The sequence below is a fragment of the Lampetra fluviatilis genome, chromosome 6 (genome assembly GCF_964198595.1).
Source record: "Lampetra fluviatilis chromosome 6, kcLamFluv1.1, whole genome shotgun sequence".
NCBI classification, from domain to species: domain Eukaryota; kingdom Metazoa; phylum Chordata; class Hyperoartia; order Petromyzontiformes; family Petromyzontidae; genus Lampetra; species Lampetra fluviatilis.
The window spans coordinates 5,950,248-5,964,747 of NC_136280.1; the positions used below are offsets into that span (position 1 = coordinate 5,950,248).

The 14,500-nt window shown below is 40.4% G+C and overlaps 1 protein-coding gene across 1 annotated transcript in view; it reads right to left on the bottom strand.

Annotated features, from left to right (window-relative positions):
• Window positions 1-205: 205 nt before the first annotated feature.
• Window positions 206-14,500, bottom strand: part of STK36 (serine/threonine kinase 36) — a 32,280-nt gene continuing 17,985 nt past the window's right edge. Inside the window, exons 18-30 of the mRNA XM_078857606.1 lie at window positions 13,755-13,849; window positions 12,698-12,761; window positions 12,247-12,357; window positions 11,830-11,904; window positions 11,361-11,532; window positions 10,251-10,395; window positions 9,425-9,596; window positions 8,889-9,100; window positions 8,206-8,284; window positions 7,027-7,314; window positions 6,276-6,476; window positions 5,490-5,661; window positions 206-3,871 (exon numbers count right to left, since the gene is read on the bottom strand). Of these exons, the coding sequence (XP_078713732.1) occupies window positions 5,503-5,661; window positions 6,276-6,476; window positions 7,027-7,314; window positions 8,206-8,284; window positions 8,889-9,100; window positions 9,425-9,596; window positions 10,251-10,395; window positions 11,361-11,532; window positions 11,830-11,904; window positions 12,247-12,357; window positions 12,698-12,761; window positions 13,755-13,849 (1,773 nt within the window). The 3' untranslated portion in view covers window positions 206-3,871; window positions 5,490-5,502. The remainder of the gene's footprint in view (window positions 3,872-5,489; window positions 5,662-6,275; window positions 6,477-7,026; window positions 7,315-8,205; window positions 8,285-8,888; window positions 9,101-9,424; window positions 9,597-10,250; window positions 10,396-11,360; window positions 11,533-11,829; window positions 11,905-12,246; window positions 12,358-12,697; window positions 12,762-13,754; window positions 13,850-14,500) is intronic.

Consider the following 14,500-nt stretch of genomic DNA (forward strand, 5'->3'; position numbering starts at 1 on the left):
ATCGGCATGGATTCCTCAGAGGTATTGATTCGTTGCAGATGAAGGGAGAAACAAAAATGCTTTAATCTGTTTTAAGCAATGCCACAGAAAACACGCTTTCAGTTTTCACCAAATAATATAAAAATGGCAAAAAAATGTTGACCATTCATATTGGTATTTAATATTTATTAAAATCAGCATGTAATGTACAACATTCAATGCAAAACATTGGCAATATTATTTTTTTCCCACAAACCTCACGAGCAAAAAATATATACTGTATGTAGGAGAATGTTTGCACATATGGTGTTGCGATACTTTATTTTGCTTCAACTGATAACCTCATTTGCTCTGTCTGGCACTGTGAACCATTGCATCAGTTGATGTGTATGGAAATTACAGATCTTAAGATATTTTAAAATATCACACAAGTCACCACGTTTATTATTAATGCTGCCTTGCAACATAAAAACATATCAATTTGAAAATATCAAGTACTAGCCCTTAAGACATCACACGTTATAGTATTGTATCTTAACCCAGGTGAAGGAAGTTGACATGAACATTTAAAAAAAGATCTAAGGTAAAAACGTAAAGATGCAGTCCTGGCATTACTGCTCATGCCACTGCTGGCAGGCGGGCCTCCACTAGAGGGAGCTCTAGAGTGCTGCTCTGACATAACTGGTCTACACCTCCATCATAAAACATACATGTTGGAAGAGCTTTAAACAGATGAGGACCAAACATCCACAGTCCAAGATGAAACAAGTTGGTGTAAATTGAAATTATGGACCAATTTGCATAATTAGATCATATTGCCAGAGTAGCAGAGGTATGAAATTGCCTTTGAGTCCACTGTGAAGCCATTTTGTAGATAAAACCACGAGCTAAAATAGTTAAGGCCCACAGATGGCGCTTTTTCAGAAGCGACCTGGCCACAAATGATAGCTCAACGAAGTGGCTTATCATGTGGAAATGTATAGCAGCCAAATACTCTAAACGCACGTGTCTAAATGTGGAGAGAAAAACCGGAGGACCTGGAGAAAAGTTCACACGACCACATGCAGACGTCGGGGTTGGGATCGAACCCACGCCCTCCTGGACACCAAGACTCATTGCAAATACATTTTTCTACAAAATCTATATTGGTAAAGCTTCACAGGTTAAAACCAGCGTATCTTTAAAACCATGCACATGCATTATACCTATACAGGCCAGGAAGAAAAAAACATTTCAATTCAGTTTACCCAAGTCATCTTAATTGAAGATAGGCTCCTAAATTTCTCCTGGAAGTTCACGCCGATCTGCAGAGAATTAAACCAAAAATACAACACTCCCAAGCTCGTCACATTAGACACCAACTGAGACCGTTTCTAAAGCCATCGCGTTACTTCTGTCGCTTAATTTTAGTTTGAGCCGTTTTAAAATCATTTTCTAAATTAATTCTCAAGTAATGAACCTGGATAATCTTAAAGCAGCCAATGTATTCATGTAACTTTTTCAGATGTTTTCCAACAGAGAGTGGGGGGGGGGACGTGATGCTTCTCACGAGTCTCCCGCTGCCAAATGTGTGCACAGGCACCTTCTCGCAGTCCCCCCTGATCATCACCGAGTCTGTACATGCGAACGTCCGGTGATATAACTGGTCAAGGAGCAGATGCTGTCCCCGTAGGTGCAGTGTGCTGGGCCCACCGGCGTGTGGACATGTCCTGACGCTCAGCAACAGCTCCCTCTGCTCTGATGTTCAAGGAGCAGCTGGGTAGTAGGCTCAAGAAAACCCAACATGAAGTCTCCCAGCTAACTACCCTGGCCTCCTGGCAAGAGACCAGGGGAATATAACTGCCAAGAATTCCCCATGAGTGACACTACCAAGTACGTATTCATACCACATTGTTCGTCGCGTGGGTTAATAAGGAGCACGCAGCCTGGTTTTTTCACCGGCCAGCTGTGACAAGTGTGCTACGGTGGACATGAACGAAAACCTCAAACTACGCAAACCATCTCGCATCGGCACCTGGGACATCACAACCCTCTGCCAACCAGGTGCAACACACACACACACGTCAAATAACTTGAGAGGGTGAAAATCCATATCATGGACCTCCAGGAGGTACGTTGGTGTGGCGCTGGTGAAACCACTGGAGGAAACCACCATCCTGTGGTCGGAGCCTTCTGATGGTTCTCCCTCTACTTGCTGGGGTGGCTATTGCCCTTGATCCGACAGCCAAGTCAGCCCTATTAGAATGGCTACTGATGGCTAGAATCAGGCACAACCCTAGGCGATTTATTCATTGCCGTGGCATACGCACCAATGAACGAAGCACCTGACATCAAATTCCATTCCTACCAGTCTCTGGAACAGTCTGTAAACTTAACAAAACGACCGGACCTCATTATGTACCTCAGAGATTTCAATGCAGTCTCTGGCACTTTAGAGATTAACTCCAGATGGCAAGCTATGCTAAATTGCAGAGTTTACTGGAGCTTGGAGTCCGACAGATCATTGCCCAGTTATCGCAACCATCAGTATCAGACTCAAACGATTCCCGAGCGAGTCTCTCTGATACTTAAAAAAAATGAGGAAGCTGGATGCCTTCGACCAGTGGTGCCTGCGACGGTACATCCACTTCAGTGAACACATTACCAATACCGAGGTCCGCCTTCACACAGGATGCCCGCCAGCGCATGCAACGGTTAAGAGCCAGAAGACTTAGGTTCCTCAAACATATTGCCCAACAGATCACGCCAGAGCCTTGTGCGCGATGGCCCACCATGGGACTGAAGGCGCCCACGAGGCAGACCACAGCTGACATGGACACGCACGATTGAGGCCGATCTTCGACACTACGGCCTTGGCTTGCATTCGGTGGCGGCTAGCGCAGGATAGGATTGCCTGGTGGCGGCTCGTGGGGACTGCGACGCCCCGAAGGGCATGCTCATGATGCTATCAGCGTTGGAACCTAGATAGCCATACTTCTCCTTTGTGAACACAATCTCACCAGCCACATGTTATCTTAACACTCGACATTTGTGGTTGGTTACAATGACATTCTTTATTCGCTTTTGTGCCATGCTTATGTACTGTGCTATTCGTTATTTACTTCTCAGACACTTGTGTGGTTGAAGATGTGAATTGATTCTGTTAGTGGTTTGTTGATTCCATATTTCAAGTGCTTTTGCCAACTGTTGTAACACTTGTTTCTTAGTCTTCCTGTATGGCAGTGTATTAAAGATAAAGCTCAAGTTATTTGTTGTCAATCTCAGGGGGGAGGTGTGCGATGATGAATGCCTGTATCTTTTTGATGTACAATTATCTGCACGTTGGCACAGGCCAGGAGGAAGGAAAGCGCTATCCTGTGTTCATTTTAGAAGGTTGTGTGGGAACTGACAATTCTTGGGGAAATACCATATTTATGTAAATACGAAATACTCAGTTCACCTAGCCCACCATAACATCTGCACAAAACAACTTTTCAATACAATATAAAAGGGTCTGGTCAAACTTTTGTGGAAAGTCTTACATCCATAGGAATTTGGCTGAGTTTCTAAAATGGGTCTCCCAAGAAATGGTTTCCTTCTAGATCAGTACATCATTGCCAGCAATCGTATAGGTTCTGAAGGCCGTCCTGGAAGTTAAAATGTCTTTTATTTGCCCCATCACATTGGCTTTAATGTCCTCGTCTTCAACACGAGTTCCTTCCACGGCGAGTTTTGTGAAGCACGTTCACTGCGTAAGCTGTGAATTAACTTGGTTTAGGGGTTTGGATGACAACTACCCCATTTAACACACATTTCATGTTGCATCATTGTTCCTTGTACATTCTAACTGACAAGGCGCTTAATGCACAGACAGATCCTACTTGTGCGATTGCCTTGCTTGAATTACTTGAATCTGTGTGCACACAAAATTGCAGAGAGAGGAGTATGCATTACCGAAGGTCAGTGACAACACGAAGCTCATTATGTCTTTAATTGTAATAAAGCAATTACATAAACTCTTTGATTAGAGCTCGTACTTGTATATACAGTAAGTATAATGATGTGTATATGCTATACAAAACATTCAAATGTGTAATGAGGTGGGGGCAAGTGTATCCTGCATGTTGATGTATTTACGAGTTCCACAACAACAACACAACTAAACGGTTTGCTTTATGCTCAGCAGTCTAAGTGATTTAACTAAATGCAAGACACATATATATATGTGTGTATTCAACCCTGTGGGATGAAGACTACGCAGCTCGTCCGAGGCTCGTTTCTACCTTAAATCAGAGTTGACACCTGACATGTGATATGTCCGCGAGGCAAGCTGACCAGAGGTGTTGGGCAGAATGTGGCGAGTTGTATTGTTTGATCCGTGCATGAACACCCGTGCCAATGCAGCAGCTCAAATTTTCTGTGATATTTTTGACAGCCATTTTGCATGGGCAACCATTGCTTTAAGGCAATGTCCAAGACAATGTATACGAACCGTACATATAGATAAGTGGACATCCCATTCTGAGTGCGCTTAGTCATATTTTTGTATCACTATTACTATCACCTCCGACTTCATTGTCACCACTATATCACAATCATCGCTAAGTTCATCACCATTATCATAAACATGATTTGCTTGCACTATAATCACCACACTTATGGTAATGGTCACCACAAAAGCAACAACCAACATGAGTATCAATGCCAAAAATATCACCACTATTATTAGAACACTGTCACAATCATCACCACCACTATCAGTCATAATCAGGACCACTGCCATCATCACTATCAGTACTTTCACCATTAGAATGACTCTTACTTTCACAACTGCCATTGCCACTATAAACATTCCATTACCATGACAGCCACCACTGTGATTACCAACACCACCATGTTCACCTTTACCATTATATTCTTGGTTCTTTTGGTAGTCACGTAGATAGAAAATAAAGACTGCTTGTGTTGTGATCAAAACGTCTTGGGTTTTTTGCTTTTATTATTAATTTTTTTATAATTTGTATTATTTTATTCTATTTTCTATCTACGTGACTTTATCGAAAGAAACAAGAATATGAATTCCTGCAGTCACGAAAGTTTTAAGTAAAAACTATCATTATCACACCCACCATAACTTATGTATGTTGAATGTATTTTACACTGCACGTAGCCAACTGTGCTAATAGGAAGTGCAGGGAAAGGACAAACTGAACACAAAAATCAGTTCTTAACAAATGAGTTTTCTATCTAGATTTAAAAATGCATCACTCCAGTGGCTTCCTAATATCGGATGCTACCATCACTGCAACCATCACCACCATCATTTCTATTTAGGATGGAAATGTGCATTGATTCATCAACGAATATAAATGCTTAAGCTCACGATACACGTATTGCATCAAGTGCGTAAGAATTGATGACGTTCCATTCGTGAATGTTGCATGTTTTGTCATGAGTTAATGTAATTAGAGGAACCTTGGAAGTCATAGATTGTGATGTCACCGGTATAATCTCAAGTTATGAACACTTACTTAAGAGTCTCCTTCAGGCTTGCAGTACGTGGATGAGTTTGACACAGTGATGCGATACTGCGAGAGCACTGCTTTGGTCAGCGACAAAGCCACTAGCCGGTGCCCTGGTAATGGGCCGCATGCTGCCCATGGATGCAGAAAGTTTGTCTTGAGCTTTTATGTTCACCAGCACCTACAGTAAATGCACGTGCAGTTACATTTGGTATCAAAACACACAAACAATTGGCGATTCATATTTAAGTATGGCCCATATTAAAGTGACTTGCAATTTTACACCACAAATCTGTAAACTTTAGATTTATCAATCCAGGATTTGTGTAGAGTTCTTACCTGTTCTATGGGATACGTTTGATGTATTTTTAGGTTATTGAATATACTATTCCTAATAATAATTGAGAGCCCACTGCTAGATGAAGGCCTCCCGATGCTGTGTTAGCCATGGGGGTTGTCTGACTATACTTCACCACAATGGTCAGCAAGAGTTGGTAAAGAGATACAATTTATGTAAAGAGATACATTTCAGACTCTAAACAAAGTAAAAAAACCTACACTACTTTACCACCCTCATCAATGATGAAAACTGAAACGCAGAGGTTACATGCCTGTAATTTCTGTACACGCAATATTATTCAAGGCTTTACTGGCCAGGCACGTTTTCTCAATTGGTGGACCCTCTTCTATATTTAAACATAAGTCAGTAATTGTCATTGGAAACGGCAAAGAAGAATAAATAACTCCGGCTAAAGAAAAATTTCCACAATCTGAAAGCGGTTCTTGAAAACAGACCTCTCGGAGCTTCTGGCTTCTGCTCATGCTGCGCAACGCGACGAGAGCAGCCTCCCGCACAGATAGGTGGACGTCATCACAGGCCAGCGACACCAACTGTTGGGGCGCCCGGCAGGACACCAGCTGTTCGCGCAGTCCCTCCACGGCTCCCAGATTCCCCAGCGCAGCTGCAGCATTGCAACGTATCCTCACCAGGGGGTCCTCGCACCGTCACACAGTGGACATGGACGTTAGCTTTTGCTTTCGTTTACAGATATTAAAATATGCAGTGTTAGAGAGGCCTTAGCTATATTATGTCCCGATGATATCTAATGTCTGTCCATCCATCCATCCATCGATTTCCCATGAACAGAATAACGACAAGGTTGTTGGGACACTGTATAAGCAACTGTGGTGGTGATCTCTCTCCATCTTGCCTTCAACCTCCGTCGTGGTTTAAAAGCCCATCCATTCTCCTGTATGCTGAATCCAAGTCAGGCTCGGGTGTGATATTTTATATTCCCCTCAATGATGCCTTAGAGGATGGGTTTTGAATAGTTTTGCTGGCTCTATTCACATGCCTAAAAGCCCTTCAGTTTTCTTTGTTTAATGGCAGCAAGCTAAATCGTTCTGTCTGTCGTGATTCGGTGGTAATTATGCCAAATACACATTGTTAGTTATGTGTGCTGTCTACGGGATTTATAGTAACATGACATATAATGGGCTATCACAAGGCTCAAAGATGTGATATTTTTAAGTCTTGCCGAACCACCTGCAGCAGTCTGGTGATGTGGGGCACAGTTGGAGCCAGAGCTGACGCATCCAGCCCTGCTCCATGGTAAGCAGCATTCCCCAGTGCCAGGCTGGCCGAGCGCCGCACTCCATCCTCGCCGTCCGCCAGACAAGCCGTGAGCTGTGACAGAACCTCACTGCCGCCCACCGCCAGGCTCCCACACGGCGCCGCAGAGTGGCGCAGCAGGTTACCAACGAGGCCGCATGCTTGTGCACGCACTGTGCTCCTCTCGTGGCTCAGCACGCGGAGCAGCAAGCTGAAACCAGACTAAACAGCCATTCGGTGACAACCTCTTACAGTCCCCGCATGATGATGTATGCACAGAGTGCAAGGTACATTGCTTGCTCAGGCCCCTGCCTTGTAATTGCTTGTTTACAACCCTGGTGGTGGAAATGCCTCCAGGAGCTTCCCCATCAGAGAGTACTTTGGCCTATGCTTCACCGCTGGCCAAACGTCTTGGATGAAGTTGGGAGTAAACATGCACTACTCCACCATACTCAACCTGCAGATTGAGGATCTGTGGTGTACCCATTTATACTGCTGGGTGGGCAGAGATGGGAGGTTTTAAGACATTTCTCATTGTGCCATTATGATGCACAGAAGAGTGAACATAATTCACACCTGGGAATTTAGATTTACACAAAGCCAAGGCATATTTGACAATAGCCTTCTCAAAAAGATAAACTTATATATGGTACAAATCTGTGATTCAGGACATGCAGTTGGTGGATTACACGGAGTATGGTTGTGTAAGACACCAGCGGGCATAAGTGGTGGGTTGCCTGTAAGAGACGGTATATAAAGACCCATCTGTGTAAAGGCAGAGCCAAATATCACAGGCTGCACCCTTCTGAAAAATAATCCTCAGACTGTGTAAAAATGCAATTACATATGGCAGCGCAATCCACCAAATGCCATGTTCATCAAATATCAAGAACTGCAATGAACCAACAATTACCTAAACACCACATGCATATGAGTGTCATTGATATGTTTTTACCTCAAAGTGATATATTATCATCTGCACATAATTGTTAAATACGTTATTTGTTTTAACAATCACAGATATATATTACGACAGTGCTGGAATAATTTTATTTCCTGTAAATTTACTGCATTAAGTTTATATTGAGTTTGTTAAGCTTCATGTTTTCTTACCATTTGTGACAAAGAACCAGTAGACAATTCATTTCCAGAAAACAATTTAAGGAGCCGGTCAACACACTCCGGTGTTGTTCTGTTAAAAGACATTGCAGACAAGGATTACAGAACCCTTCTAAATACCCACGTAAAAATCATCACTGATATGCAACTATTTAAACCAATGTTTGCTCTACCTTTTGTTATGCAATCATAATAAATACTGTAACTCAAAAGTGGTAACTTTACCTCCCTATAAACAGATAAAATATGTATAAGATTTACATGTAGGCTAAAAATATACTACACATTTCCCAAACCATTTATAAAAACATAAAAGCATTACCTCAGGTCAGAAAATAATTTTTTTTTAGTAACGTCAACAGTTAGTCTCAAATCGACTACCTCATATTCGTTCACTCAAAAATAAAATAATGCAAACTAAACCCATCAATAAAACATTTGCAAAAATTGTGATAAAAAATACTCCAGGAGATTTCCGTTTGGTATTTGTCATGATTTTAAATAGTAATCAAAGAGAAAGCATGTTTGCTCTGTGCCAGTGTATACTGTCAAAAAAAGTTACTCTTACTGCAAAGGGATGTTTTTTGCCCAATTTAAAAAAGTCGTTTAGTGGTGTACAAAAATGTACACGTTTTCAAGTCGGTACTTTTGTGGGTTTCTAATGAGTGTGCCCTTACCGTGCAACATGACTGAATATTGAGAGGACGTCAACAAGCGTGGCAGGAGGGCAAGAAGGCGATGCCAGAAGGCGAGACAAATATTTTGCAGTCTCCTGTTCACTCATTAACCTCACAAACTCTGTCAAAAATCCAGCATTACTGAGCACAAGTCGAGATACTAGTCCTAGAGGAACCTCCAATTGCTTATCCGACAGCTGGTGCACGCACACCTGCAATGGTTACAAGATTTGATTACATGAAATGCCTTATGGTGATTATAGTAAAAAAATTAAGTTGAAGAAACTCTTCCAAATATGCAATCAACAAGCATCGGCTGCTGTTTGTAAATGCTGTGCTTTAAAAATAAACGCAACTTACAAATGAATTATATTCCCACGATTTTGGCTAAGATTATTTTGTAATTACATTCGCAATTGTAAGGTAAGAAAATACATACACAAAATAATATTTTTCTCAAAAAACAATGGCAACAATGGAAGCTTAAAAAAGTCACCGAAAAATATGCAAGACCTAATGTGATGTGAATGATGTACCTGCATCAGGCGGGTTAGAATTTGTGTGTCATGCAGCATGGTCAGAACATCCGTGAGCATTGCGTCTTCCACGTCCATTGCAAAAGGGAAACAGAGGATTTGGCAGGTGAGCAGCACCACTGATCCAACAAGTGAGCTCAAACTCAGATCGTATTGGTCCTTTACTTCTTGGCTGAAGAGACAAATATGGAGAAACAGCTGTTTCGTTCGGTCATTAATTTCACATATTAAGCCAGAGGATTGCATGGTCTGCTGTGTGAGAGTATGCTAATGCACCTTAAACATGTTTTTTAAATCTGCAAAGTACCTTCTGCTGTGCCAAGCCTACATCTGCAGTTAAATTTGAAATGCAATTTGCAGGTGAGGTCTGACATGACTGTTAGGCATGGAGCAGTGATTGATTAATTGATTGAAATGTGTTAAAATGAATACATGCGTGGAACCACAAAAATAATGTTAACATTTCACATTTAGGCTGATGGGGAAAACAAACTATACAAAAGTGATATAAAACACCAAAAAATTAATATGACATTTTTGTTTTTATAATTGCATGGAATTGTAACCTCAAACGGTGGCAAGTCACGTGGTTATATACCTAATGGATATCGAGGCACGTGGCTCAATTAAACACGTGAGCACATATGAATTGATGATGTGCAATTACATGTAAATTATATATGCTACTTAATGAAATTATAATAAATCCTGTTTACTCACCATAGCCTTAATATGATGTAATACATAATCTGTATCCTAAAACAACTTGGGGATGAGGCAGAGGTGATAAAATTTGCATTGGCAAGCTAAGTGGTATAACACGTACCTGTTGAGATGAATAAGGAAATCCTGAGTAAGAAGCTTGAGCAGTACGGCCGCCACCACAGAATTGGACCGAGAGAGCAGGATAATGCAGTGCTGTGGCTCTTGAGCAAAAACAAACTGTGCCAAATTCAACAAGGCCAGTGTTCCTGAATGGCAGAAGTTAACACTGGTAAATGCAAGATTATTGAGAAACCCGGGCATGTCTGCATATTCACCGAGATGAAAAAAAAATGAAAAATATGCATATTTCCATGAAAGAACAAAGACTAAACAAAATAACATTTATTTCAGAATTTTGACACAATGGGTAGATACTTTTTCATAATTTTCCTAACTGGTATGAAACAAACCTTGCAAGATATTAAACATAGATTTTTTTTTAGATGGCAGAATTTTTTTAGAAAGTGTCCATTTATACAAATATTAATTTAATATATGGAGAAGAGCATGGCAAAAAATGCCTACCAAATTAGTTATTCATATTTAAAAAGTACTTTAATCTGAGCACTAAACATATACATTATGGTATATAGCTGTAACGGCATCCAGTGTTTGATTCTGTTTAAAATAGTTATTTATTTTCTCCGCTATAAAATTCTACTAAAATATATTTCCAAAAAAGGAGAAAACCTTTTGGAAACATACAATCTAGTTATATGGATACATGTTTACAACCAGGTTGTGGTATGTGTACTTTAACATCTCTGAAATTCATCTTTTTCTCAATGACAGAATACAAATAGTAGCTCTGCATATTAGGCATGTAAAATTTCCTCCCTCAAGACACAATAAGGTAAACAAAAACAGCCAGGATTGTGGACAATATTCAACCATACTACAACATGCTGATGAGTGCAGGTTGAAGTTGGGGAACACAGATGTGGAAGGACAAGAGTACAGCCTTTGCTGCACTGCCCTATGCTGACCACTACATGGCCACGCAGTAGCCTATGACAACCTCTGTGTGTGTGTGGTGGTCCCACCATCCAAGCACTATCAAGGTTTAACTGCGCTTGGCTTCTGAAATCTGAAGAGAATGGATGCAATTCCAGGTGATATGGTCATTGGCAGAAATATAATACAATGCATTAAGGTTAGTACCATTGCATACCGATAGGAGAGATGAGGGTCCAGTCAGGAGCCAAGCCTGGGGCATCTGATCGTGGAGTGTCACCTTCCATCACAGGGCCACACACTGAGAGATGCAGACCGACTGCCAATTGGTGCCACATCAGATTCCACACTTCAGTTTCCGCAAAGCCCTGCACCAACTCCCTCTCACCCTGGAACAAAATGCGTAAAAAAACACTGAATTGCTAAACAATTTTCAGAATCAGATATCACACATGTATAAACTATTACAGATTACTTTCTCTCTTTCAAAAAAAAGAGAAGAAAAATATGGCTGGATAATAGAACTCTCCCAATGATATATTATACATTCAATATTTGGCATACACTTTCAAGGGAAACCTAACAACACATATATAGCCAGACTGATTGCGCCAAAAATGTGTGGTAGTTTGCCAAGCGAAGCAAAGGCATGCACTCTTTTTGTAACGCCCTCGGTCATTTTTTACCTCACAAAGGAACTGCAAGAGGAGCTGGAGGAGGCCGTCGCAGATTCCAAATCCGTACGGGAACCGTATAAAAAGCTGAAAGAAATGAACTTTTAGTTTATACATCTGTCCGACTTTAAGTAGTGTAAGCAATATTGTTTCCTGGCCAAAAAACTTTCTTTTTAAAAGCATTCATTTTTAATGTAGAGTGGATTATTAACTTCTTAAAATAATAAATTCCAACCTCATAAACGTTAGTTTTGTCCAATGTTAAGCTTGTGCATTATAATACATTATAATATTCACAATCAAAAAGCAACATATCTACTAACTCCACCATGCGCTCCTTCAGAATTACCAGGATACCAAAAGTATAATAAATGACTTGTGAGCTGCACATAAATATGTAGGAGATTGATCTCAAATCCCACCGTGTACCTCAATGTGGCTGGTTAGAGCAGCCTTGGAAGAGTTGAGTAAATCCTCAAAGTTGACTTCTGCAGCTGAGCCCAGGCTTGTCATCTGGGAAATTAGAATTCCTGTGGCACACTGTCAAATGTAGCAGACCACGGTGTTGTGGTTTTAAAATACATCCACGTAATGTATTCCTACGTACGCAAGAAACAAACCAGTAACAGAGAATGTATGACTCTAAAAGTTATTTTAAAAAGAAAACCAATGTATTTTGTAAGATAAAATGTTAGGCACTTTCAAAATTGTTACACATTCCTACACATTTAAGACAAAACCAAAATACGTGGGAAAAAGTTCCAATGTAAAATAAATTATAGTTTTAAAGAATAATCCAAAAATGTTACAATATTTCATTTACTTTAATGTTGTATTATCATTGCATTGTTAAAAGAATGAGAAATTAAATGTTTCTTACAATGTGGGTGATCAATTGTGAATCAACAAATATTGACCCAATATATTTCGCCATTTCTTCCAGCCTAAAAATCAACCAACAGTGATTTAAAAACAACAATTGGTTTATTTCACATCAATGGTTATGCAGTGAGATATAAATTGCCCCCAATTTTATTCACTGTTGCCAGCATACAAAACCACTTACACCAGTTTGCATTGATCTTAATGCACACGATAACTGCAAGCATTTAGAAAATTACTAAATACTATGCAATATCAACATTTAATAGAGAAAGGTAGCTTTAATTGTTGATGACATCGCAAACAATAAGCTTATGATTGAGCACCAACATGCTTAACATTTGTGTAGATTTGGTCCCAATGCAATAATGCAGACATTACTGCCTCAATGCTTAACTAGCATGACTAAATTGTATTTTTTTTCTTTTAATCACATTATAGTGAATTTTCAGCACACTAAAATTATAATACTAATAATAATGTGCAATGATACAAATACCAATGAATAACAATTGAATGATTACCAATCTATATCATTACAATACCCTCCCCGCCTCAAATCACTGCACCTTATTGAATTAAATGATGACGTGACCCTGCTGCTGCTGCTCTATTTAAGACCGGGAGCAAGAGGAGAGCCTCACCATTCTGGCAAATCGCCCGATGAAGCTGGATGTAATTACCAGTGAAACGTCGTACTCAAATTTTAAATGATGTTGATTCGCTCTTCAACACACCGGTGGGCTAAAGAAGTGAATTATTTTGTCCTTTGCAAACGTGTCACATTTTTTACTGTTTGGCCGTGTCGGGTGGTGGAGGGTTACGACACATTAATAAAGAACGCGATCTAACCCAAAAGCCTTTATTATGAATACAAATTATACTACAAGGCATTCCAAGGATTTGCCTGCCATCTTGTCAGCTCTTATTCTGGCAGTCACTTGTGCTCTGTTACAGAATATTTTTTTGCCACGCTCAACCACTGTGCTTGCAATGCACCAAGTAATTGGCTTGCCACACACAGAGTTTGGGAACCTCTACACAGCGGTACTTACTCTGGGGGAACTTGGCCCAGCTGTACGAGCAGCACAGTGAACAGATGCAGCACCAGCTCAAACGCCTGGCTGCTAACAATGTCGGTCAGTTCCATCTGTGCACAGCAATTATTCATATTTGTACAAGGGCAAAATGAAGACAAACCCAATACAATTGTAAAATAAATCTGTCGGCCAAATATTTAAAGTCAAAAGCAATAAAAAGGAAATTCAAAAGAGCTATTATCTCTCGCTCAGCCCTCATCTGTTAACATGTAGAGGTAATTTTATATTGATATCACAATATGAGATTATTACGCACACAAAATTCACTCATTCTCGAATAGAGAAAACGACTCAAGAGGCAAGAGGAACCACAGGCAAACAGGAAGGCAGTCACGCGGTGAGCAAGCATCAACAACTGCACAAGCATTGCGGTTATTTATAGAATGTGCTATTGGCCAATTAACGAGTGTTTACAAATACAGTTTGTTATACAAATTATATTTAAAAATTACCGACCACCATGACAGATCTAAAAAAGAACAAAGTGTACGTTTTTAACTGTACATAGAAGTCAAATACATTGGGGATGCGTTCCTGACAGGTATGACGAATATCGAAATTACATAAATCAGAGCAATTTACAAGGTAGGTGGGAGGCGAAGGCTGAGGCGACAGATACGAGGAAGGACGATGCTGTCAGCGACGTAAGTGTGGGTTGAAGCGACACAAATAGGGTAGTGGTATTAATAAAGTGACGAAGT